Source organism: Lepidochelys kempii, chromosome 3 (assembly GCF_965140265.1).
Source record: "Lepidochelys kempii isolate rLepKem1 chromosome 3, rLepKem1.hap2, whole genome shotgun sequence".
Lineage (NCBI taxonomy): Eukaryota > Metazoa > Chordata > Testudines > Cheloniidae > Lepidochelys > Lepidochelys kempii.
In genome coordinates this window covers 167,758,915-167,785,161 of record NC_133258.1, presented here as the reverse complement: position 1 = coordinate 167,785,161, position 26,247 = coordinate 167,758,915, and the positions used below count along the sequence as shown (strand labels likewise).

The following is a 26,247-nucleotide window of genomic DNA, read 5'->3' as shown; positions in this document are numbered from 1 at the left end:
GAGATAATACATAATACCACCCACAGATCCCATTGGAAATTAAGTAGTGCATATTTCTTTGGAAAAGAAACCGAATAAACCTCCCACTTATTGTCACTTCATCATTGCAGTAGGAAAAGATACTGTCATATTTAACAGGTACACGTGATCAAGACAGCATCAGCCAAAAAAAAACAAAAACAAAAAAGATTGCTAGAGAATTTAAGCACCCAGGCAAGTCCTTATGTATCTATACAAAAACTGAGCTGGTTACCTAAGGCATGCTCCAAAAACCTCTATGAGGTCACCTAATGCTTGCAGGAATGGCTGCTGTTTTAAAAATAATTATCCAACTATCATTAGGGTAGAAAAAAAAAGATGCACCAATGAAGGAGATGGGAAAAAAAAAACTTTATAAACTGTACCCTGGCTGTCAAAAAGACTTCAGTGTCAGCTGCCATCTTGACATGAGGTTGCAATTCCTGTTACTGTACCTTTTTAGAGACAGGGAACATGCTTAATGAACTGGTCCCTCACTGGTTTTCATCAAGAAAGGCTAAATTTTAAATGGTTTGGGGGGGGGGGGGTTATTTGTATGGTTTTTTGTTTTTTAAAAAAGAAACATCTCAGCTTGCTCCAAAAATGTCCTTTTCTGATTCTGGAGACTGGGGCCTTGATATTTCAAACAGCTCCTGTGGTGACTGAGAGCTTCTTCTTGAGGTTAATATCCTTAGTATCTCCGCAAGCTGTTTTTCTATACTGCTCATTTTTGTGTTTAAAGCCTTGATGTCGTCTTTCAGCTCATGTTTTACTTCCAGCATGGCAGCCTGAAGAGTCTGTTCTGGGATAGGGTAAAAAGAATGCTTGACCTCTGTAAGGACAGGACTTCGGTCCTGAGGGCTCCTTGTCTCCCCAACATTGTCCAAGCGCAAGTCACTTTTTGTAATGCCACTGTCACAAGAGTCTGTCTTCTTCAGTGTAGTCTCTCCTGAAGTTTTAGTTCTTTCCGGTAAAGTCTCCATGGATTCTGCTTTGGATACTTTGTTCCAGTCTTCCCCCTTTCCACAAGCATCTTTGAATTTGGCCCAGCCTTTGCGTCTTGGGTAGTCACCGGACACTTTGCACCCTGCATAGTCTGATGTAGGGGCCTGCAATTTGGCATGATCGGGCACACCGGATGTTGAAGCAGACTGGTACGAACCAGGGGTTGCAGGGCTCTCCCTTACCGTTACAATGTTAGCTTTCACAACAGTGCGAGAGTGCTCAGCTAGAATGTTGCCCTTTTCCACATCCAGGTCATCTGGATCCCTCCCCCTTTCTGCCGCTAGCCGGGCTTCTTTCTGTTGCCTGAATCTTTGAAACAGCCGACGGACCGGGTGGTCTGGTGGTAGAATCAGAGGCGCTTCATTCTTCCTTTTCATCCTCTCTTCTTCTTCACGTTTGACATCACTGATCTTCCGGAACACAATCTGCAGAGAAGAAACATATTTCACACGGTTATGAATTACATAAAGGTTACAGTGGGGAGGAAAGGGGAGAAGTGAAGCTTGATCTCTATTAACACTATTAGAAGCAAAATGCTGCTAACTACAGCAGCGACAAACATTTTTGTTAATGTTACTGCTTTTCACTATTAAAATAGCCATTCTCATGTGTTTCCGCCTACTCATCCTTGAGCTCACTTACTGCACATCACGTGAGCTATGTAATCGTTTTAGTGCAACTCGGCTAGCTAAGTGGTTTGTACAACCAAGATTAACTCATATCCATGCTCATTTACAGTAGTCTCTGAGGTACTTGACTGAAATTGCTTTCCCTTTTGCTTCCTTTTCTTGTTACACTTGTCGTATGAGATAAAGGTTGATAAGTCATTCTGGAGGATAAAAGGCGTTTGAGTAGATGGACAAAATAACAGAATGATTCTCTGAGTCTACTCTGCTCATTGGAATGGGGGAAGCTGCCAAGGAGCTAATTATTAGAGCTAGTTGGAAAAACTTCAAAATTTGAAATATTTTTGACCAAAAAAAGGGACACATTTTTCATAAAAGGTTATCCTGTTTTTTGACCAGCTCTACTAACAACAACTTCTTGATCCTGTGGGCTGATCTGTGCCAGCAACAGCCCTTGTCTAGAAGCTGCTCTAACTTACACTATGGTGGGTGGTCCCATACTGCTCACAGGAAGAATATTCCCCTCAATAACAGTAGACTCATTATCACTGTTGGTATTTTCCAAGCAAGAAAACAGGGTGCACTCAAATCTGGTATTCAAGTAGTTTAGTTCCAAAATGTGATGTACATTAAGGCTGAGGTTTTCAAAGAGACCTACTACATGAGTTAAGTACGCAGCTCAAGGGAGTGGGGTGCCTAGTCCCCTTGGGTTCCTTAAAAAACCCCAGTCTAAAGTTATTGTAATACAGGAGAAAATATCCCTGAGGTTCCAAATATGAATTGAAACTGATTAAACAAACCCACCCCTCTGTCACAGAGGAATTTATATTAAAATACTCAGAAAAGGCACTGTTTTCGCACAACACCCAAGGTGAATGTTTTATGCTTGCTCTGCTAGCTCTAAAGCTCCTTGACATTCTCCTCAGTGTGGTGCAGGCATACAAAAAGAGAGCTGCATTAATTTCTGGGTAGTTAGAAAGGAGAGGAAGTCAGTAGTGGAAGAATCATTGAATGTTTGCCAAGTAGGAAAGGACAAAATTAGCAGGAAAGGACATTTTATTTTCAAGCTTTAAAGGGGAGTCTAAACATAAACTAAGAATGACAAAGTGTTTGACAGTGTCCTTTCAGGAAATCGCAATAATTAGGAAACTCAGACAAAGGAGTCTAATTTGCAAAAGGAGAGGCATGACACCCAGGCAGAGTAAATAATTAATACAGTGCTCCAAAATAAGAACTTGTCCACAGACAAAAGTTGCACCAGTTTAACTGAATTAAACCAATTTAGCTAAACTGATTTAACTTTGCACACAGATGCTCTGAGATCAGTTTAAACCTGATTTATACTGGCTTAGCACGTACCTGTTCCTCACAAGTGCAGTATGTACACAGATAAATTGGTGATGAGAAGTGGGCTAGAATCCCAACTACACCTAGGGAGGGCATATGGACTTTTGGTAGAGCTCGACATCAGCCCGCGGTTCCTGCAAACAGGGAGGGCCTCAAACTGTTTAAGCCTGGACATTGTAATTCAATTTGACAGTAAAAGCTGACCAAAGCTGCTACAAGTACATGCATGCAGGTGCTGAATCAACTGGTGACAGTTCTGGGAAGCAGCGGTATGTGCAAATCCTAGTTTGTGCAAGTTCTTGCATGCTGCACAGCAAAGGTATGCCAGGCTGCCGTGCTTCTGTACCAGAGTGACTGGAAGTTATGAACCAGCCCCAGAAGGTGGACGCTGTGGGGAAGGTTTTCAAGAGTGGGCAGTACCCAGCAGTTCCCATTGTTTTTCATTTAGGTACCTAAATGGGACCTGTTAAATGCTGAGCTCTTGAAAATGTGGCCACTGGCATAGTCTCCACATGGTGTGGTAGAGAGTCTCAAGCCCCAATGCACACCTATTCCTGTACTCCGAAAAGCACACGGTAAAACGGCGGGGGGTGGGGGTGGGAGGGAGACACGTGTAAAGAATGGGATGGTCTGAGACATCAGCTTATGCATGAGCTCATCCCCCTTATCGTAATCAAGCGCATCGCTACCTGTTTCAGTCTGCGAGAGGCAAGGCGGGGGAGCTAATATCTTTTATCAGACCAACTTCTGTTGGTGAGAGAGACAGTCTTTGGAGCTTACACAGAGCTCTTCTTCCAGTTACTGCTTAGGTGTTTCTCTAGGTCCCAGACAGCCGCAGAGCAGCACTCTTATTAATGCAAAAATCAGATCCCCCTGGACTCCCTGCCCTGTTCATCATCTTTTGCTGACATACCCTGTGCAGTACCCCGCACCCCTACTGAGCAGAATCAAACCCAAAATGTGTTGGTCTGGGGACTCCCCCTTAGGTTATTGTGCTGGCTCTTTTAGCTGAAGACGTGGGTAAGAAGCGAGATTCTGCTTTTTTAAATTTGTAAGAACGATGCCCAAATACACGTCAAAATATATCCGCTGCTCTGGCCGCTTTTCCAGTGCTGTGCTCTCTCACGGCTGCTCCTTACTGAACAGTTTGACTCCACTGAAGTTTTACGGTAACTGTGCAAAGCGAAGTGGTAATGAAAGAGGCTTTACAGGGCTGTATTTGGGGGTTTTGTTTGTGTTTGTTTTAAAGGGGATATTCAACTGTTTACAAAGAAACAAATGCAAATAGCTGTTTTGGGTGGATTGTTTTCTGATCAATTCTGAGGCAAAGAGGAAGATGGACAGACAGAGAGTATATGGGCTCTAAAGGAAGATGCAAGATCTGGAAAAGGAAGTCGTTTTTATTTCAGCTTTTTTTTTTTTCTAAAATTTTGCGTTGATTCCTTAGTGCAAAAGGGAGAGGTGCTTTTACAAAGTTGTCTTATCAAGCGTGTAACACAGCGGCCTGCATATTAGCTAGTTTAACTGAAATGACAATGATGCTCTATAATGGGCTGAAGATAACGAGCAAACTATATCGTGGTTCCTAGCAGCAACCCCCAGCCCTATATTTCAGGCTCTACAAATGCTACATCGCTTGCTGTATTCGTTTTGCTATCGTTCACAATGAATTATAGGGGAAACATCCCATCTGTATGTTGGAAGATTTAGCGTTTTTGCTTACCTAGAAGGAGATTATTGTAACAGCTTGCATACAGGGTATGAGATTTGATCACCCTTGAAAGCACAGTGCCACGGTGCCAGGACAGATGCTCCGCCCCTTAGATACCTGTTCAGTATTGCACAATTTTCTTGATGGATTGCAAGGATTTCAGCCTAGAACAACAGGTTACTGCCAATAGCACGAGGCAGGCTACTTAACGAGTATGAAATCCTATGCTCCAATTAAAAAAGGCCATTCTGCTAAATCAGTGACCAACCTACACCTGGGGTTAGCTTGTGCTTTTAGAAACTACAGCCTAAACTGGGGATGGGGGAGTGTGGAGCAGCTGCTCAGCAGGAGCTGGTCCTGGAAGCAATCCAGCTGCCTCAACCTAAATGCTGCTAGGGCCGGGGACTAATGGGACTAAACTATCCCACTCTCCTGCAGCAGCTCAACCTTGCTGCCACTATGGAAGGGAAGCCAAGGTCATGGTCTTTTCGGGAGTCAAGTACTGCTGCTGGCATTAGATGCGTGCGTCCTTTGCACTGCCCGCTCGATCTGAGGCTGGGCTCTACAAAAGGACGGAGGGAGTAGGCTTCTCCGTGTGGTTTCTCCAACCCTTCTTGTGCACCTGAGAGGGGTTGGTCACGGTCTGGTCTGTTTAGTTAAGCAGAGTAGAGAGGTGTGCTACATTTTGCTCGTTGAAATGAAAGCACAGGACAGAGTCGTGCTTGATGTGTTCCAAGAATCTAGCCCCCCTTCCATCATCATCCATTTGAGTTCACCAGAGGGATGTGCTTGTCATACCTGAAGTGCCGTTAATCGCACCTTCATAACCCTGCAACTCTCTACTCTGTCACATCTTTATTCCATCACTACTGATAGGACATTAAGATTAACAAACAGCGTGACTTCAGAAATATACGTAAAAGAGAGAGCAGTGAACCAGTGACGATATATTTTAAAACTGCTCTTCTGCAGTCAAAACTTTACAACAGGCAGCTCGGTGGGTATGTTTTTTTCTTCAAACAACATGGTGTGGGTCAAATGCAATACACACGAGCAGAAAAGCTGGTCAAAAATGCTTTTAAAATTTTATTTCAAAGTCTGCATCAATAAACATGAGTTTTCCTGAAACAAGGCTGCAATACTAGTGACAAATGCCTCAGTATCCCCTTTCCAGGGAGCCCACTGTGCTTTAAACATCCTCTACATGCCTGCTGCAGCTCATTCAGATCTCACTTCTGACATCTCATGTGTAAGAAATGAGAGGGAGGAAATGAAGCAAAATAAGCAAAAATATTTAACAGTGCAGTCGAGGTATATACTTGTCTTACTGTGTAACCATGTGATCTTAGTGGCGGGTAGGTGCCTGACTCCCACTGAATGTCACATATTCCTTATAAAAAATCATCCTATCTAAGGTTATTCTGGATGTTTTCATTATCCATATAAATACATCATCCTTTGTAGACACCTACTAAGTTCCTGGCCTCAGTGAGATCTTGTGGCAATGAGCTGCGCAGGTTATTTATGTACTGTGTAATAAGTATTTCCTTTTATGAGTTGTAAATCCGCTGCTTTTCAGTTACATTGAATGTCTGCTTGTCCCTTGAATGAAGGGAAACAGCAGATAGGGAACTCTGATTTTTCTCTCTCTATTGCTCACTATCGTCTATGTATGTCCCATTTTAGTCTCTTCTCTGAACAGTGAGATTCTTCAAACTGTCCTCATATAGAATTATTGCCCTGTCTCTGATTATTTTCCATCTTCAACACACTGTTGTTTGGGGACATTTGTTTAACACTTATGAGTACTAAGTGTTCCATTTTCACTTAGGAGCCTAGGTCTCTTGCAAGTCGATGGGATTTAGGCGCCTAATGCCTATGTCACTTTTGGAAATGGGCTTTATGCTCCTAAGTCATTTAGGCACTTTTGAAAACGCTACCTCTTAACTCAAAGTAATGTTTGGTATTAAGTTTCTTTGTCTTTTTAATGAGCAGTTTATTGGTCCTTCTGAGAAGGAGAAATCCTTGTAGGATTTCAAAGTTACAATAATTTAAAATGCTACAAGTTAATATTGCAAGTGAGAATTGCTGCACTGGGTAGCTCATATTTTCATTTTAGTTGTTCTCAGAGTTAAGAAATTTTTATCTTAAACTGGTCCACTGGCAGTACAGAACTGATTTAAATTTGATGTTTAATTCTGTTACCAGTACAGACGCTCCCTGGGTTACGCAAGACCCGATTTACGCAAATTCACACTTATGGAAAATGTTCCGTAAGATAGAAAAAGGAAGGGTTTTCGTTTGTTTGTTTGTTTTTTGGTGTAATGTTTGGGAATACGTTTCCAACTTATGCAAACTTTGAGTTACACAAGGCTTTCTGGAACGGAACAATTGAGTAAGTCGGGGAGCGCCTGTAAATTCTGCAGTCTGCAGCTTGATACACTTTACACATAATTTAACCCAATCCTGAGGTTGTTCAAACACCCTGTAGAATTCCCATAGTGTTTCACATTTTAATGCTGTACCATGCTTACTGCACCATGATTCATGAGATAAAAACAAAACAAAACAAAAAGCCCTCCGTTGAACCGCATGAGGTACTCTTCTATTAAAACACTATGGCCTGGAATATAGACTTGGTAGGATCTTTCCGATAGGAGACGATCAATATGTTTGCACAGCTTGAAAAGCTAAGGGCTCGCTGAATGGACCCAAAGGAAGTCTGAGATTGTCATTTTAAGGAAGGAATCTCAGAGAGCTCTCTCATTACACAGGAAAAAGAGGGTAAGTAGAATGTGCTTGATAGGAAGACCAGTCTAAAGTACCACTGGGGTTCTTCCCACTCCCCGTTATTCCCATTACATAAGTGGTTTTCAATTAAAATTGCTGGGGATTCAGTTAAATGACCTGGAATGGTATGTGGTCCCAAAGTTCTCTCATGGTGAATAGGTGCTGATCAGACCGTGTTGCATAGTAGTAACCAGACTGGAAAGTGTGATTAAAAATGGAAAATATATGGATTCAATGAATAGGGACCATATTGGCTTCAGGAATAGTCTTACTAAAAACAATAATGGTGGAGAAACAATATTGGAAGTATCCCAGAGAGGCTCAAACGTTAAACTTACCTGGACATTCATTGGCCTAGGCACACAAGCAACGTGAGTCTGAGAGACCTGGAAATAGCTTTTGTTGGGTATGAGAAGGAAAACGCTTGATGTTTTTATAGCATTGTATTATGGAATCTGCTTCAGTTAGAGATACTGATTTTAACCAAAGCAGAACTTTACCTGTTTCGAACTAAAACATATTTCGGAACAATGGGCAAAGACTCTAGGATGGTTCTTACACTTGTGCTGCACAGGGTCCGCCTCACCACCACCTAGAAACATATTCCTCTCTGGAGGTGTCACTTAGCTTGTACTCACTAGCAATCTTCTGGATCAAAATTTCACACTCTACTCAGAGACTGAAGCCATTATAAAGGTGAGCACCAGTTATATGCGTTATTTATATCGCTAACATAAAAGTCTAGGCACTGCTGTAGCACGGCATCCTCTTCAAGCACTGAAGCACAGAGCTAATAGGGGGAAAAGGTTTGCAGCAGTAGCTCCTTAACTCCCTCGAAGGCTATATTGGGGCACTGGATGAGAGGAAAGAAGGTGGGGAGTGTGCAAAAAGAGAGGGTGAGGATAAGGAGAGGAAAAATATCCTATCTAAAAAAGAAAAGGAGGACTAGAGGCACCTTAGAGACTAACCAATTTATTTGAGCATAAGCTTTCGTGAGCTACAGCTCCCTGCATCACAAAAGCTTATGCTCAAATAAATTGGTTAGTCTCTAAGGTGCCACAAGTCCTCCTTTTCTTTTTGCGAATACAGACTAACATGGCTGCTACTCTGAAACCTATCCTATCTAAAGGGCTCAAATTGATATTAGATCTTGAAGAAATAAAGGGCTGAATTCAGAGGTCATGTAAGGTGTGTGTGCAGGACTCCAATTAGGATCACCTAGGTGTACAGTATAGCTCCACCTCCGTGAGCTGCCATCTCATGTTCCAGAATCTCACCTTCAATTTAAAAATAGGTTTCTGCAACTTAATAGTTGCAAAAAAATCTTCAAATCAGCCAGGAGCGTAACTATTGCAGAGATGTCAGGCTGAGTTTGCTGAGAGCCTGAAAAAATAGCTCAGAGGGGTGTACTGCCTACAGTCATTTCAATAAGGCTTTTACTGATATGTCCTATCATGGAGACAAAGTCCAACAGAAGATATTACCTCACCCATCTTGTCTCTCTCATATTCCAGTACCAACATGGCTACAACAACAGTGTAAACAAAAATGTCTAATTATGATAGTTTAAATGTCGCCATTGATAACTATTTTACTACTGATCAAAGCATTTAAGAAGCAGGTGAAAGACATGCAAGAGGTATGTCCAGTTCATCAGCCATAGTATAGATCCATCGGCCTATATCTCAGCACGTGCACTAGAGAGGTCCATGAGGAAAAATAGTAGGCTATATCCATTATCTTCTCCATACTCTTGACCTGACCTCTTAGATGTGGTACTGTGGGTTTTTCTTTGCAGCGTAGAAGTACCCTTAGAGACAAAGGCCAAGATATTTTAAAATGGTGTCTAGTGTTAGGAGCCTAATTTCAAATTTAGGCCCTTAACTAAGTATCTGATTCTCAAAAATGTTGTATGCCCAATGACTCCTATTAAAGTCAATAGGAAATGTGGGGTGGACAGCACTTTTCAAAATCAGGCCACTTATTTAAAAGCCTCAGTATAGCACCTGCGAGTACAACTTCCAGAGGGACTTGTATTTCTAACTCCTTCAGGCACTTCTTAAAATGTTATCTTTAGGAACCCAGCTTTCAGCATTTACTTCCGAAAATCTCAGCCAAAGTGTCATGGGCAGTTAGACACTACCATGATGGGAACCGTTTTAGACATGACAGACCATGACAACTTTTTACTGATGATAATTTATAAGCAAAGCCACAAAGTTCAGAACTTAATTTCAGATCTTATTTCTACCCTAACTAAAGCTTTGGAGATGTTAAAATTATTTCCCAGACACCATCTTCTTCCACCCCACATAGCAGTGGCGAAGCTCTCACACCCACACAGAGTACTTAGATGGCTTAACCAAACATATGATCCTTAAAAAAAACACTTGTCCTTCAACCACTTCCACTTGCCAGCTCTCTGCTCCCTAGTTACTCTTCCCATCCCAATGCTGGACTAAATATAAATCTCTTTCAGAAACAAAAAACTGCGCCAGTTCAAGAAGCAGAGTAGATGCCAGTAAATTAGAAAGAACTTTGGAAAGGAATATTGGGTTCAATTTAACTTATTTTCCCCCAACTTTATTTTTCTTTCACATTTTAGTGGAATATCACAGATCAAATGATCAGCCGGGGGAGAAAGGGAAAAAGTTTTCATGTATGGATTATATCAAGAACAAACAACATTCCTGTCTAGCAGACCAAAGGAAATATCAGATTTATGAAGCTGAGTAAATACCTGCAGTTAATTACTGAAAGAACACTGAAGAATAACAGTCTGGCTTTAACAAAGCCCCATATTCCCCTTGACAGACTCAGCAACCATCTAAATTATTTCAGAAATCATAAATCCGTGACGCTTTCCTACATCCACACTGCAAGAGCAACAACAAAAGCAAGCCTTTTATTTACATGCAGTGGGGAAATTAACAAAGGAAAAAGCTTTTCAAGGACTAGTTAATGAGTTTCAAGAGAAAGACAGAAAAATTCCTATCTGGATACAGCTTTGGAAGGGTGTGACACTTTGCACCTCAGAGTAGCACCCCGGAACCCCCATGGTCACCACTCTGTTGTTATATGTTTTGTACAAAGTATTCCTGGTGAGGTATCATTTTAAAAGTCTTGATCTGCTGAACATTAATATCCTGTTGAATTGTATGTACTAACATTGTATGGAAAGTTATGAAATATTGCTATATGCCTTACTGAAATATGGTATGAGGTTGGGAACATCCACAAGCTAGGCTTTCAGTTACAACACAGGAGGGCCAGACAGCACTGATGGCCCATCAAGGAAAGAATCCACTATCCCTGAGACTCCTTAGAGACAGGTACGCAATGGGGACTGCCTGACCACCCACACCACAGCAAGGATCTTTCTAGTAGCAGGAAGGAAGTATAAAAGAGGGAGAGTGAATCATCAATTGGCCTTCCTCTCTCTCCCCCCCCCCCATTTCAACACCTGGAAGCACATCTGGAAGACAAAGACTTTGAACTGGAGAAGTTTGGTGCCAGGCTGGAAAGTAGTCCCAGCTTGTGTATTGAAGATCCTGAACCTGCTTGTACCATCTGCCAGAGTAAGGCACTGCTTGATTCAAATCTGCTTAGTTTGCAGAATTGAGACTGAATTTATTTTTATTTCTTAAGTAACCAACTTCGATCTCTCTGCCTGCTACTTATAATGACTTAAAATCTATCTTTCTGTAGTTAATAAACCTGTTTTATATTTTACCTAAAACAGTGTGTTTTGGTTGAAGTGCTTGGGGGAATCTCAGCTCAGATTACAAAGGCTGGTCCATGTCCACTTTCCTATGAAGAAGAGGCAAACTGGGTAATGAGCTTACACTGGCCAGGCTTCTGACCAGTGGTGAGCTGGAGATGGTTTGCGCGAACCGGTTGTTAAATTCTGAAGCCGGTTTAGAACCAATTGTTAAAGGGGTGGGCAAACTCCGGCCCATGGGCCACATCCGGTCCGTGGAACCATCCTGTCTGGCCCGCCTGAGCTCTCTGCTGGGGAGGCTCCCCTGAGAATCCCTTTTTAATTTTTACTCACCCGGAGGCGCGCCGGGTCTTCGGCGGCACTTCGGCGGCAGGTCCTTCAGTGCTGCTGAAGACCTGGAGCGACTTAAGGAACCGGTTCTTCAGCTTTTGGCAGCTCATCACTGCTTCTGACCAGTGCAAGACGATATAGTTCTGGGGCGCAAGACTGGGGCATTGGGGTGAATTGGCTGAGCCTCCCTATTGCTAGTTCTTGAGTGACTGGGAGATCATCCACGTAACTCGGTTGGGTATGTCCCTGCCTGTGGACGTCTGGGTAAATGCAGTGCCTGGCAGAGGCTTGTAGCTTGATATCAACATCACAATGTGAGAGGCAGCCCAGGTTGGCGAATTTGGAGGGCTCAGTGGTTCCACCATCCAGGTTGCAACCCAGGGACCCTGTCACAAGGGGCTGATCTAAGAGGAGAGGAAAAGCAGCCAACCAAACAGTTGCAATAATAATTGCTGATGTAATTCATGAATGCCCATATGTTATCTTAAGACAATTAACCCATTTAGAAATAGTCTAAGGGTCCAATTTGGCTCTCATTGAAGGCAAAGGCCAAACACCTCCAGACTCCAAGAAGGATAGGATTAGTCCCTAAAACTGCAACAATACATGAGCAATAATCCAGATAAGAAATATACTGAATGATGTTACTGTACCTCAGCCATTATAATCTAGTACAACCAGGCAAGTGAAGTGGGAAAGAGAGAGAGAGTTTGTAATGAAAAAAAACAGGTAAGATCCTCAACTTCCTCATATTCATAATCTGCATTTTTTTGTTCAAGGGTAAAAAAAAAAATTCCTGGAGGAGTTTAGCTTTAGAGACTCTGTTCCCTTCCTCCTCATAAAATGTTAGACCACCATGAATGACTTATTCAAGCCAGTTTTCAGTGTTGTTGTAGCTATGTTGGTACCAGGATACTAGAGAGACACGGTGGATGAGGTAATTTCTTTTACTGTACCAACTTCTGTTGGTGAAAGAGACAAGCTTTTGAGCTACACAGAACTCTTCTTTAGGCCCGTGTAGCTTGAAGACTCATCTCTTTCATCAACAGAAGTTGGTCCAGTGAATGATATTACCTCATCCCCTTGTCTTCTTTATTTTAGTCAGGAGTAAAATGTCATGCTCAATCCTTTCACATGCAAAACAGTTTGTCAACACTTTCTTTTTCTTCTTGAGTGGCAAGATCCAAGAAAGAGTGAGTCCTTTGGCTTTTACAAGTTCTTTCTTTTGTGGTGTAACACTTTTTTCTTTATTCAGACAGTGCTGGTACTGTCCATGGTGCTTTATGGACAGAAGAAAGATAATAAGCCAGATTCTGATCTCTGTTACATTGGTATAAATCTAGTCCAGAACAACTCCACTGACATCAGTAGACTTACTTTGGTATAACAGAGGTCAAAATCTGTCCCAAAGTTGCTCTGAACAATAAGGAATTTTGAGTAGTTCAGTCTACCTCAGTCCTTCCCATTGGAGAAGGTAGTCAGAGATTTCCTTAGATTAGCTCCTGAAAGTCCCCCATTTGACAGAAAGCAGGTAATTGGCAACATCAAACTTCATGATGTTAGGGAAGAAATGGCCAATCATGTGGCCGCAGTCCTTCAAAGGCTTGGTACATACCTAATTTTAAGTGGGACTACTCATAATAAGTAAAGCTAAGTACACGCATAACTCTTTGCAAGATCAGGGCCTACGTTATTAAAAGAGAGAGAGAGATCCTTTTGGTGATTCCCAGTCAGATCTAATTTTCAAGGTATTAACATCTATCTGCTATCTTCTTCCCTTTAAATAATCATAGGGGACATATCCTAAAGTATTTACTCAGTCCATATTGAGGAAACATTCCATTGCAGCTCATGGAAGTACTGCATTGCAGAAGTAAAGCTTAGAGGAAAATCTGAGTAAGGGCTTTGAGAGCTGAACCTCTGACAAAACAGCCTGTTCAGATATTTACTTCAAGAGAGCCAGATATACCACCATTGTACCCTGGTCTGCACATGCACAAATGGGAACTCCATCTAAGGGGAGGGAGTATGATACAGCGATTAGTGCGAAACACTTGGTAAGTAACCTTGGCATGGCTTTGCAGTTTGTCTAGTTTGAATGAAACAACACAAATCCTATGCCCGGATGACAGGTTTCAGAGTAGCAGCCATGTTAGTCTGTATTCGCAAAAAGAAAAGGAGGATTTGTGGCACCTTAGAGACTAACAAATTTATTTGAGCATGAGCTTTCCTGAGCTACAGCTTACTTCATCGGATGCAGCTCACGAAAGCTTATGCTCAAATAAATTTGTTAGTCTCTGAGGTGCCACAAGTACTCCTTTTCTATGTCCGGATGGAGGCAGAAAGACTGTTTTGCACACCGTTACACTGTTGTACTTAGCATCTGGGAGTTTGTTGTTTTCTCACTCCATCCAACATTTCACACAAGGAGAGAAATTAAAGGGGTGGGCAAGTCAGTTTTTCTAAAGTTGGTGTGAGTTGGCTGTATTTAAATTAATGCACAATGCTGTCGGAAATTCAAGTTTTGTGGCTGAAATCTTAGAATTGCATATGGAGCAGAACTTCGATGCTGGTCAGTCATTTTTTTTTTATTAAGTTAAATTCTTAATCAAATAAAATAATAACCCACGTTCCACTCGTGAACATACATTTTACAGACCCACCTTGTCTCTCTAATATCCTGGGACTGACAAGGCTACAGAAAGACTCCATATCTTTCATAGACACAGACACCATAATTTGGGAAGTGTTACTCTACACTTAATCAAACACACAGGCAGCCTCAAAGATCAGCACAAGTATAATCACATCAACAAAATGAACAACAATCCTCAAGGAGAGGAAGTTACTTCACATTTGCTAACATCAAGAGCAGTGCTCCATTGACAATATTTGATATTGTAATGAACTGGCTATTGTGTATGTATACACAGCCCTCCACTGGATGGAATCAGAACTGTTCAGCAGTGTGTCATAGATCCCAGACTGTTAACAACTAATGGAGAGTCTGCATCGCAGGTGGAGGGGAACTATTATTTTGAAGCAGGAGGATCCAAATGGTCTTTCCACTGTGACTTTGAGAGCCTGATCCAAGACCCACTGAAATCAGTGGAAAGTCTCCCATTGACTTCATTGGGCTTTGGATACAGTCCTGTATCACCATAGTGTGTAGCATACTGACAGTTGTGAAGTTCCTAGTTAGCCATGGATCTATTACTCTACAAACTCCCCCCAACTTCCCATCCTCACACCTCTATAGCACACACAGGCAGTGCCAGGACTTGGCAGTTCTTCCTTAATGTGAGCTGCAAATAACATGGTAGTATTCTGCTCTCATTGTTAATAATTCTCTTTTACAAATACAAAAACACCTACAGAGTCTGCAAGCCCTAGATATCATAAACAATTAAAAGCTTAAATTACTTGATGCGGTCTGCACAGAAAATGGACTTATGTGTGAGGAAAACAATCACCAAGAAACCATTTATTACTACCCAGCCCATCTAACATCTGCTGGGAATTGATGAAAATATCTTCAGGCTTATGTTACACTGAAGAAAATTGAAGCTGATCTATTAAAAAAAATGCCAGACAGACACTGAGGCAGCAACAAAAATGCATAAGACACTGATGTTAAAGACAATTAAAGCTGCATATCATCAACCTAATACAGTATAGTAGAGAATCACCATAGTGATGCTTTATTAGGTACTTAAGAGGCAATATGCAGAAGAAAAACTAGAGCAGAACTGAGACCTTGTGTCCTTTTACAACTTAGTAAGGAGTTTTGGCAGGAAGGGGTTATTTGGGGTGTTTGCTTCTCACAAAATTGCAGGACTTCCCGCAAACAGTCTGCAATAGCTGCTGCTATGCCAGGGTTAGATTCTGCTCTCAGTTACATCTCAGAGATGTGAAGCCTGTTTCCATGAGAAGCTTGATAAGCACACAGAGTTCATCTATAGCAAAAATGGGTGAGGATCCCATCAGGGAACTAACTGTTAGATGTGCACGTAAACCTGCAAGCATGTAATGGTGGGCTATGTAGATTTTCCAAAGCGACTTCCACAATTTTTGACTCTATTTAAGCATCGCCCACTGTGATTTGTCTTGGCTGTTTTGTGCATGGGTCTGCTGGCATCACACAGGAGCACAAATCCAAAATAATACCATTGAGGTGAGTACGATTTATGTGGGTCTTCATGACCATAGAATTTAGCCCCCTATTTGTAGCGGCTTCTGAAGGGAAACAGACTTTCTGCCCAATTTGAGTGATGGTTTCCACGGAAACAAAGTGAATGCATGTCACCGTATTCCCCAACAACCTCCATGAGAAATGCTCTGAAAAATTAAAGGAAACTGAGGTCTGAATGGCCCTGGCAATGTGGCTACAAAGGAATCGTGTTATCAGTGATCCTGACACTGGGGGTACAGAGCCCTAGAGTCAGTGCATGGAGGAGCTGGACCAACACATGAATGGACAGGGCCCTCTGGTAGATCCAAGGATTCTGGGTGTGGACTCTTCTTTGTGCTGGGGGGAGCAAACCCTGCCCTCTAGACAGAATAGTCGGTGCTCCTCCCTTCTGAAAATCAGACCTCTTCACATGCCACAGTCTTTAGGAGGAACCCTTTCCATCTGCCAGAACCCCTAGGGATCTCACTCTTCCTCTAGGGTTCCACCTCCTTAGACTGGACCTCTTGGAGCACCCTGCATCACATTGTGAGCTCCATTCAGAAAGTCCAACGGAGACAGACTCCTGATGGAGACCTGTACACTCTGCAGGGATTAATACACCTCACCCAGCAATTGCAGTGACACACACACACAGCAAAAAGAAAAGGAGTACTTGTGGCACCTTAGAGACTAACCAATTTATTTGAGCATGAGCTTTCGTGAGCTACAGCTCACTTCATCGGATGCAAAAAACAAGGGGAAATAGGCTACCTTGCATAATGACTTAACCACTCCCAGTCTCCATTCAAGCCTAAGTTAATTGTATCCAATTTGCAAATGAATTCCAATTCAGCAGTCTCTCGCTGGAGTCTGGTTTTGAAGTTTTTCTGTTGTGATATCACAACTTTCATGTCTGTAATCGCGTGACCAGAGAGATTGAAGTGTTCCCCGACTGGTTTATGAATGTATATTACAACAGAAAAACTTCAAAACCAGACTCCAGCGAGAGACTGCAGAATTGGAATTCATTTGCAAATTGGATACAATTAACTTAGGCTTGACTAGAGACTGGGAGTGGTTAAGTCATTATGCAAGGTAACCTATTTCCCCTTGTTTTTTCCTCCCCACCCCACCCCCACTGTTCCTCAGACGTTCTTGTTAAACCCTGGATTTGTGCTGGAAATGGCCCACCTTGATTATCATACACATTGTAAGGAGAGTGATCACTTTAGATAAGCTATTACCAGCAGGAGAGTGGGGTGGGGAGAGAGAAAACCTTCTAAAGTGATAAACACCCATTTTTTCATGGTCTGTGTGTATAAAACATCCTCACTGCATTTTCCACTTTATGCATCCGATGAAGTGAGTGTAGCTCACGAAAGCTTATGCTCAAATAAATTGTTTAGTCTCTAAGGTGCCACAAGTCCTCCTTTTTTTTTTTGCGAATACAGACTAACACGGCTGCTACTCTGAAACACACACACAGCATTGTCAAAACACAGCGTAGGAAGTCCTAAGGGTACTAGAGAGAATTGAAGGTTAAACCATAGTCTCCTCTGGTTAGCCCAGAGCCCAGCCAAGCTGTGGTGAACCCCTTTGTTGAAGCTCTGTCTGTCTCTCCGTCTGACATCTTTGGTCAGACTCCAGGCAGGGGTGCTGGAACGATTTGTGTTGTGGTGGGGGTGGGGGTGTGCTCAGAGCCATTGAACCAAACTGTAAACCCTGTATATGATGGAAACCACTTGAAGCCAGGGGGTGCGGTTCCAGCACCTATAACTCCAGATGAGAGCCCTGACACCTATTAGCAGCCAGTTCTTATCCCCCCACTTCACATCTTCCTGGACTTTGTTCTCAAGCTGAGGAATGTTGCCCAGCCTCCCTGTGGAGAGGTGGGGAAATCTGTATCCCTCTGGGGTGCTGGTTGCTAAGTATCAATGGATTTGCACACTGGACTTGCCATTGTCTTTTCAAATGTTCCATCGATACAGGGACCAACACCGAGACAGATAGTTGACACCACACCTATGTCTCTTAGCCTGCCCTGAGAGCAAACTGCCCTTTTCCACCCCCACTGGGTAACAAGGCAGCATATACGGTAAACTGAGGCACAAACAGGACTCAAAAATATTACAAGAAAATCCAACTCTGTCACAACATATTCAACAGAATCATCACCACAAGAGTGTGTTGGGGAGAAGCCTGAATTCATAGTCTGAGGACAACATATACAATCTGATTTAATGTATATAACTCATACTGATGCCGAGCTTTAATGTCTGAAGCTGACTGAATGAGCTAAATGTTATTAGCCTGAATTTCATTAGCGTTGGTGATGCTGCAAGTTTCTTCTTTGTGAGATGATATTTTGCAGGCTAATTAAAAATGCTATAAACAGTGACTTGGATATTACTGTTCAGTCATGTCACTCATATTTATTCAGAAGTTGCACACAACAAAAAGACAATTCCCTTTTTTCATACTTATTCTGTTTCATGTTTGCAGGCTATGCTGCACTTTCTCCAGAGAATAACATGAAAGAAAAATCTTTTGATCAAAATACTGTTGGAAATAGGATAACATATATACAGTGTGATTACTGGAGAAAAAATAGCTGAATCTCGTATAACTTGATGCATAAACTACAATTTCTGTAACAAGGTACGAGGCATTAAGGCAATTTTTTGTCTTGTTAAAAACAGATATTCAAAAATTTCCACTAACAATACAGTTAAGCGTCAATACACTTAAAACTTCAGAGTCTGATCACGAGCTCTGATAGGTACTCAGAGTAAATAAGAATTAAGTGTAGCTGCTATTTTTCTAGTGCACATGTCCTTCTAACTTATAAAGTAAAAGCAAATATAATTAAGCTGATAAAGTGTGTATCAGTTACAACTCTATTAGTACGGCATTATGATGACGGGGAATAAAAATTGCCACACACTATTAAGAAGCGCATCAAAATGCTTTTGGTAAAAATATACTAGACCTAGTGGAAGGGAAATCTTTTAATAGAGGGGAGTCACAATGAATTTTAAAATACCACAGTATTTTCATCTTTGCACCATATGTACAATGGGTAGAGATGGGTGACATTTTTTTAGTAAATAGTAAATTGTCAGAAAAATGCATTTTTCGTGGCACTGAAGCTATTCCTGAATTCAGGTCAAATTTGTCAAATAAATTTCAGCCCCCCTGGCAAAGCCCCTAAAAACAACAATATTAAAAGTGTTGAAATGGTTCATTTAGAAAAAATGTCACTTCCCTGGCAGACCGATGAGGTTGTGGTCATGATCTGCCATAGCTTCCATCATGTTGTCTCCACATCTGTACACCATAATGTCATCGGCTAGGATGTTGATCGCTGAAAATCCTGTTTGGATATCTTGTTGGTGACACTGAAATTCTCCCATTGCAGGTTTGATCCCAAACGGCATTTGCAACCATATATATTTATCTGCTGGTGTCCAAAGGGTTATAAGGTAGCTGCTTTCTTATTTCACTAGCACTTCCCAATACACATCTTTGGCATCAAGTACTGAGAATAGTTTTTGCTTTTTGCAAAGTCAAGTAGTATCTCTTTAATAATAGGTATTTGGTACTGGGCTCTTTTTAGTGCTCTGCATATATTGGTTGGTTCTATGCAAACAGGCAGCTTGCCCAGGTGGGATTGTAGCCAGTTTGCCAGATAGGGTGGAAAATATTTTTGGTGCCTCCTTCAGCAGCCAAAAACAACATGCCAGCCAATCAGAGCAGAGCTGGAAAAAACAACAACCACCCAGCATCACAGTAGTTTGGTATCCCCTGGAGGTTGGCACCCAGAGTGACCTCCCTGCTCTGCCACTCCTAGAACTGGCCATGAGCTTGCCTGGCTTCTCACGCTGCTTATCTAACTTAAGGACTCTGTGAGGCAATGCTTGTATTGGCTGAATTGTTTTACCTATGACATCCCAGCCCTTCCCTTTCCCCTCCTCCTTCCTCCTTCCTCAAAAAGGTAATCTTTTAGCAGCTTTGTTATAGGGATGCCACAACGTATTGTCTGCTCTGGATACATTTTCTGTTTTACTTGTGTGTCTATTGTATCAATCATTTGTCCTAGTTTTAGGCCAAGTTTACACTGTAAACTTACATCATCCTCATCACGTCTCTCAGAGGCGTGAAAAATCCACATCCCTGAGTGAAGCAGTTACACAGGCCTAACCCCCGGTGTAAACGGCGCTATGTTGAGGGGCGGGCTTCTCCCGTCGACACACCAACTGCCTCTCAAGGAGGTGGATTAACTGCACTGAAGGGAAAAGCTCTCCCACCGGTGTGGTAGCATTGCACGGAAGCGCTCCAGCTGCTACAGCGTTTTAAGTGTAGACCTCTAGTGTCACTTGGTTTGTGAATATACTTGTTTTAGCTGACAGCCGTGGCTTCTGTGTTGTCTGTACTACTTGACATGTCAGTCTGTATAACTGTTCCTGAGTTTTCTGCTTGTAATTTATTCTGTCCTGGTGGTATTACGATTGTGCCACCATATAGTTTTAATTTGGCTTTGCTTGCTTGCAATTTTGCTTTCTTGTCTTGTACGATGCTGAGAAAGTCTCTGTAGCGAGCACATTCACTGATGTCCCACTGACTATTTGGCATTCAAATTTCTGTTTGTGTGCTACATCCTTATCTCTGCATCTGGTGCTAGGCTGAGCTTTACAAGCCATTTTATTGTTGCTGCTTTGCACTGCATTAATGATATATGCATGCAAAATCTAAGTCCACTAAGTCACAGCTTGTTTCCTCAGCTTGGTGCATTTTTCTTTGTTTTTCTTATCTGCAAGCTTTGCCATAACAATTTGTCTTGCCACAATTATTGTACATGACACTATACGTGGGGAGGGGGGAGGGGGGTTTCTCCACAGGTCTTTTTTCGCAGTTTTGTTTATCCTCTCTACTTTGTGTTTGTGCATTTGCTTTTGCACGATTTTTGGTGCATTTTCCCTTGTATTTTTATGATTTCCCTAAACTATGAGGTGAATTATCTGTTTGCACTCCACTTATGCTCTACATTAGGACGTGAACTTGTTCACTAGTCATGCACACTTGTAGCTCTCGTCAGAATTAGTGTGGGCTCTGAGCATTCTCATTTGAGCTCCTGCATCTTTCATTCCTACTACTAATGATCACAAATTAGTTCCGTGCAGTGTAGTTGTAGCCATGTCAGTCCCCGGTTATGAGAGAGACCAGGTGGGTGAGGTAATATCTTTTATTGGATTAACTTCTATTGGTGAGAAAGAGCTCTGTGTGGCTCAAAAGTGTGGCTCTCTCATGAACAGAAGTTGGTCCAATAAAAGACATTACCTCATCCACCTTGTCTCACAAATTAGTTCATCTTTTAAGATCTAATTGCATGAATCAGTCATTTTGCACAGTTTGGCAACATACAGAGCTATTGTTTCTCCAGATTTTTTATTACACTTAATAAAAAGATACTTTTCTGCATACAATTTTTTTTTAATTGAAAATGCTTTGAAGTGCTTCTGTGATTTGACATGGTTCCTCCCAGGCTGCTGCTGACGTATATACAAATTCTGTTGTAGCATGTGACAGCCTTTGCTCATCATTACAGCTAAAAGTGTGGCTGCTCTATTTTTTTTTCTTTTTATCTAGTCCCATTGCAATTTCATAGGTTACCCATTGTGATTTAAAGAATGTCTAGCATTTCCTTTCGTGTCCAGCTGCTTAGGGACAGGAATCTGGTAATTGCCATAATTACTGTTTCTTCTCTCTCTTTTTTGTTTTGTGTGCAATAGTTTTAGGCCTGGTCTACACTGGGGTGTGGGGGGGATCAATCTCAGTTACGCAACTTCAGCTACGTGAATAACGTAGCTGAAGTCGACGTGCTTAGACCTACTCACTGCGGTGTCTTCACTTCGGTGAGTCGACTGCTGACACTCCCCCATCAACTCTGCCTGCGCCTTTTGCGGCGGTGGAGTACAGGAGTCGACGGGAGAGCGTGCGGGGGTGGCATTAGATCGATCACTGCCCGCCGATCCGGTGGGTAGTATAGACATACCCTTAGTTTCTGATTTCCAATTCTCAATCTCAACCAATTTCTCAATCAATTTCTCAATTCTCAATTTCCCAGCTCAATTCTAACATTGTGTACTGGGTGCGAGCACAGAGAGACAAAGCCTAGACAGTGCAACATTCAGACTTTATCCTTTCCTCCATGTATATGCAGTCCTCAACTTTATGATGTTCGACTTACGACGTTTCTGAATTGACCCCCCCGATTCGACTTACGACAACTGATTTTGACTTTACGATGCTTGGTCCCGCAATGAAGTGTATCGTGGTTCTGAGTTACGATGTTTCGACTTACGACGCAATGTACAGGAACCAATTGTGCCGTAAGTCCGAGGACTGCCTGTATACTGTCCTCTCGCATCAAGCACTTCCTGAAAGTAGGGTTTTTTAAGTTCCTACAAATAAACATACTATAATGCCCCCTATTGGGAAGCTATTTATCATAAGAATTATAGTGTCAGAATGGAACACTTAATGTAGGAAGTAGGAGCAAATAATAGTTTGATTTTGCCCCAAGCGTTCTGAAATGATCCAACTAGCCCATAAAGCACTAAATCAGTGCGACCGGTGTGCTAACACCCAATATCACCGGTAATGTCATTTTCCTATGGACAGTCTCATTTCCACACACATAACACCACCACCAAACATTAGGACTGATCCTGCAACCCTTACTCACCCAAAATGTTGACCTAAACAAGACTAGTGGCATGAGCAACAGTTTACAGGGTCAGATTTATGGCCATTTATTGATACTGTTATCCAAGTAATCCCTCACCATTCCAGGGCAGCAATGTAATATTCACTGCTCTAATTACAGAAGAGAACTAATTCTTGTAAAGACAGTGACAGCATTACATTTCCTAAGGTGACAACATATTTGCAATAAGCTATTAATACCCCATGCCTTTAATAAGCTAGGAAAACTGGATACACATGTAAAATAGGAAACACACATTAAGTTGGGGGCCTTCTGTGTGCCAGACACTCAGACTTCAGTACTATATCTGTGATTACAAAAGATGTTCCAGAATGATACTTGGTGAAAACAATCAAAACCAATTTAAACCCCCAGTTGTAAACAGATACATCAGTAGTGTACATTCAGACCAGCAAGATGAGAGAAACGCCCTCCTCTTTATATTTAAAAGCCTGACTTGTATGTAGTGCAGGTGTTACCAGTAGAGCTGGTCAAAAATTTCCCGACAGAACAGTTTTCTGTCAGAGGCTCCCTGGGCTCTCACATGTTTGTTGTTTTAAAATGCTTTCTCTCTCAAAATGCTTTGTTCCTACTGTTAGGATAAACAGTTCATTGGTTTAAGAAGGCTGTCTGATCTCTACATACACCACTGGTCACAGATTCCCACAGGGAAGAACCTCAGGTGCCCAAACCAGCTGGATCTGCTAGGTAAGCACAGTTGAGATACAAGGTACTGTAGCCCAGTGCCCAGTCTAAGAGTGACGGAATTATGGGATTGCCCCTCAACATGGGTAAAGGTATGAGGCCTAAGACTGGAGTGGGTGGCATTGAGAGGGAGACTGGAAAGGGGACAAAGGTGCAGCTAGCCCTGCAAACCATGACACACAATAATACAAAATACTACATCAAGGGCTGAATAACTACAAGAACCAAAACTCTGAATTTCCTGATTTTTGCACTGTTGCCAACTCTCGTGATTTTGTTGTGACTTTCATGATATATTTTCTTAAAGCTCCTGGAGTCCAGGGATTATAGGAGAATCTCAGCTTTAATTTGGTTTAAAAGTAAGTTTCTAGCCCTTGGCGTTGCAGTGAAATGGTGGAAGATGTGACTGGCGTGTCCCAAAGGATCAAATACACAGAATTCAAAGAAAACACAAAAAAATTATTTTCCCCAAAGTCTCATCATTTTTAAGTCAGTTTCATGATGTCGGGGGAGGAGAGAGAAGGTGGGAGGCTAACTCATGAAACTCCATTTCCCCTTTGCAGGAGCTAGGAGGCTGAGGGAGCGGTAGAAGACTGGAGATTGCATGCATGCACCCTCTCAGCAGCCAAGAGGGAAGAGCAGAATGCCCTCCTCCCCCTGACAACAGGCCAGGAGACTCGGGGACAATGCACAAAGCAGAGCTCCCCTCCTGCTTGCAGCATCGAGGGTTTGGTGGGGGGACCTGGAACAAGTTCATAGGAGTTTTTAAACACAGGAAGGGCACTTCTGAACGGAATTCTGAAGTGGGTGGGAGCCTATGGAGGTATCTGTAGATGGCGGTGATGTGTTTAAATGATATTTAATGACATTGTGTGTTTTGTTCATAATTCCATTTCAGAAACACTGGCTTCCCCTTAGTATATCATTTCTTTCCCCTCCTATTGCTCTTCTTGTATTTATTTCCCTTTTGACTGTCAATTGTCTGTTTTCTGTCATTATCTATCAACTATTCCATGCCTATTACACTCTCCAAAGAAACATTGGGTGGGATTTTCAAAAGCACCCCAGTGAGTCAGTAACACTGGCCCCACTGACTTTCTATGTGGCTTGTGCTCCTAATTCACTTACGTGCATAATCAATCCATGCAAACATTCCTACAGTAAAGTGCAATTAATATTCTATTTTCCTTGATACATAATGCTTGTGTGGCTGATGAAATTATTCCCTCTGGATGAAATTCACCGTGGCGTAAAGGTCCTTGCACAGGTTGCCTAAGCTGGAGTGAATTCGTCTCTGCATATATTTCAAGAGGTTAATGTGCTTTGAAACTTGGTGACATTTCATTTTTAAAAAATTACTGTAGCTACATGAAAAGGAAATAAACCCTATTCGTTACGCAACCTAACTTACCTATGTACTGTAGCTGTGAGCAACCTACAAAGCCTCAACTGGAGAATCAATTCCAGTCTGCTATTCTGTCCTTTTTCATGTCGAGGAACACTTTTGGGTTTACAATAAATAGGAAGGAAACAAAATATTAATGGCTGGGTGACAATCAGCAATCAAAAAGCACACTGCAGCAGAGCTTCTGTTGTACCCCTAGTGGTTATCAAAGCTCTTCAGCCTTAATAGCCCCAAGCTTAAAACCTTCTGGGGAAAGAAAACAAAATGTCTATAGCAGACACTAATCTTACTGTTATAAGAAACTGCTCTTAACTAGCAGCTCTAGGGAATAGCCTGTTGACACTCTGTTGAGGTATGGTTCCAGCTAACTCTCACTGATCAACCTTCCTTCCTAGTCTAGTTGCAGTGCTGGCAGCTGTCTCCTATCAGGCAAATGCACAGATGAGCTAATTATCCAGGCGACCGAATCAACAGATCACCCCAAATATTGTCACAGACCAGCCTTTAAAATAGCAATAATTCTAGAAGTTGTTTCATCTATTTTTATTCTGTAAAATGAGGCACTAAGGCACTGTGGTAAAGAATACAGCTATAAATGCCAAAACAGGCAGACACTTAGTACTTGCAATAGTGCATTTCATATAAAGATTTCCAAGTGTTTTAAAAGCAATTCATTAATCCTCATAACATTCCTTTGCATTAAATAGGTACTACCACCACCATTGTCATTATTATTTATTTGTATTGGGGGTGGAGGGGAGGTTACACTTTTTCTCTACAGAAAAATGCAGAAAAATGCCTTATTTCATGAAAAAACATGACCACACAAAAACCACACACACATATTGTAATGGCCAGGGCCAGGCAAGTAATGCTTTCTGAGCTGCTAGAAACGTTACCTGCAGAAGAGTTTCCGCTCTTTTTTATCGTCTGTTAGAAATTTACTTTGGAAGATTCCAGAATCAGTGGATAACTTGAGTATCCATTGTTCTACAATACAGTAAATTTGTTTAACTTAAACATTCTACCATAGAAAAACAGTTCTCCAGCAGAGAGAAAAGTAGTATTTTTCAATTCACCTAATACAGTGGTTTCCAACCTTTCTAAGCCCAAGATCACTTTTTGAATTTAAGGGCAACCCAGGATCTGCCCTTCCCCTTCCCCAAAGTCCCACCCCACTCACTCCATTCCCCCTCTCTCTCTGTCAATCCCTCTCCCCCACCCTCACTCACTTTCACCGGGCTGGGGTAGGGGGTTGGGGTGCAGGAGGGGGCTGCAGGCTGGGGCAGAGTATTGGGGTGCAGGCTCCAGGAGGGGGCTCAGGGCTGGGGTGCGGCCTCTTGCCGGGCAACACTTACCTCCAGCAGCTCCCGGTCAGTGCTGCAGCGTGGCTGCTACTAAGGCAAGCTCCCTGCCTACCTCGGCCCCACGCCACTCCTGGAAAGGCTCAACGTGCCCCTGGCTCCACACGCTGCCCCTCTCTGCAAGCACCGTCCCCGCAGCTCCCATTGGCCACAGCTCCCCATTCCCGGCCAATGGGAGCTGCAGGGGCAGTGCTTAGAAGCCGGAGCAGCATGCAGATGGAGACCCCTGCCCCCCGGGCCAATGCTCAACTCTTACTGCTCTCGTCCCTTCTGCAGAAAGTTTGATTG

At 42.3% G+C, this 26,247-nt stretch overlaps 1 protein-coding gene across 1 annotated transcript in view; it reads right to left on the bottom strand.

Annotated features, from left to right (window-relative positions):
• Positions 1 to 574: 574 nt before the first annotated feature.
• KCNH1 (potassium voltage-gated channel subfamily H member 1) overlaps positions 575 to 26,247 on the bottom strand; it is a 312,972-nt gene continuing 287,299 nt past the window's right edge. Inside the window, exon 11 of the mRNA XM_073335290.1 lies at positions 575 to 1,448. Coding sequence (XP_073191391.1) covers positions 606 to 1,448 — 843 coding nt within the window. The 3' untranslated portion in view covers positions 575 to 605. The remainder of the gene's footprint in view (positions 1,449 to 26,247) is intronic.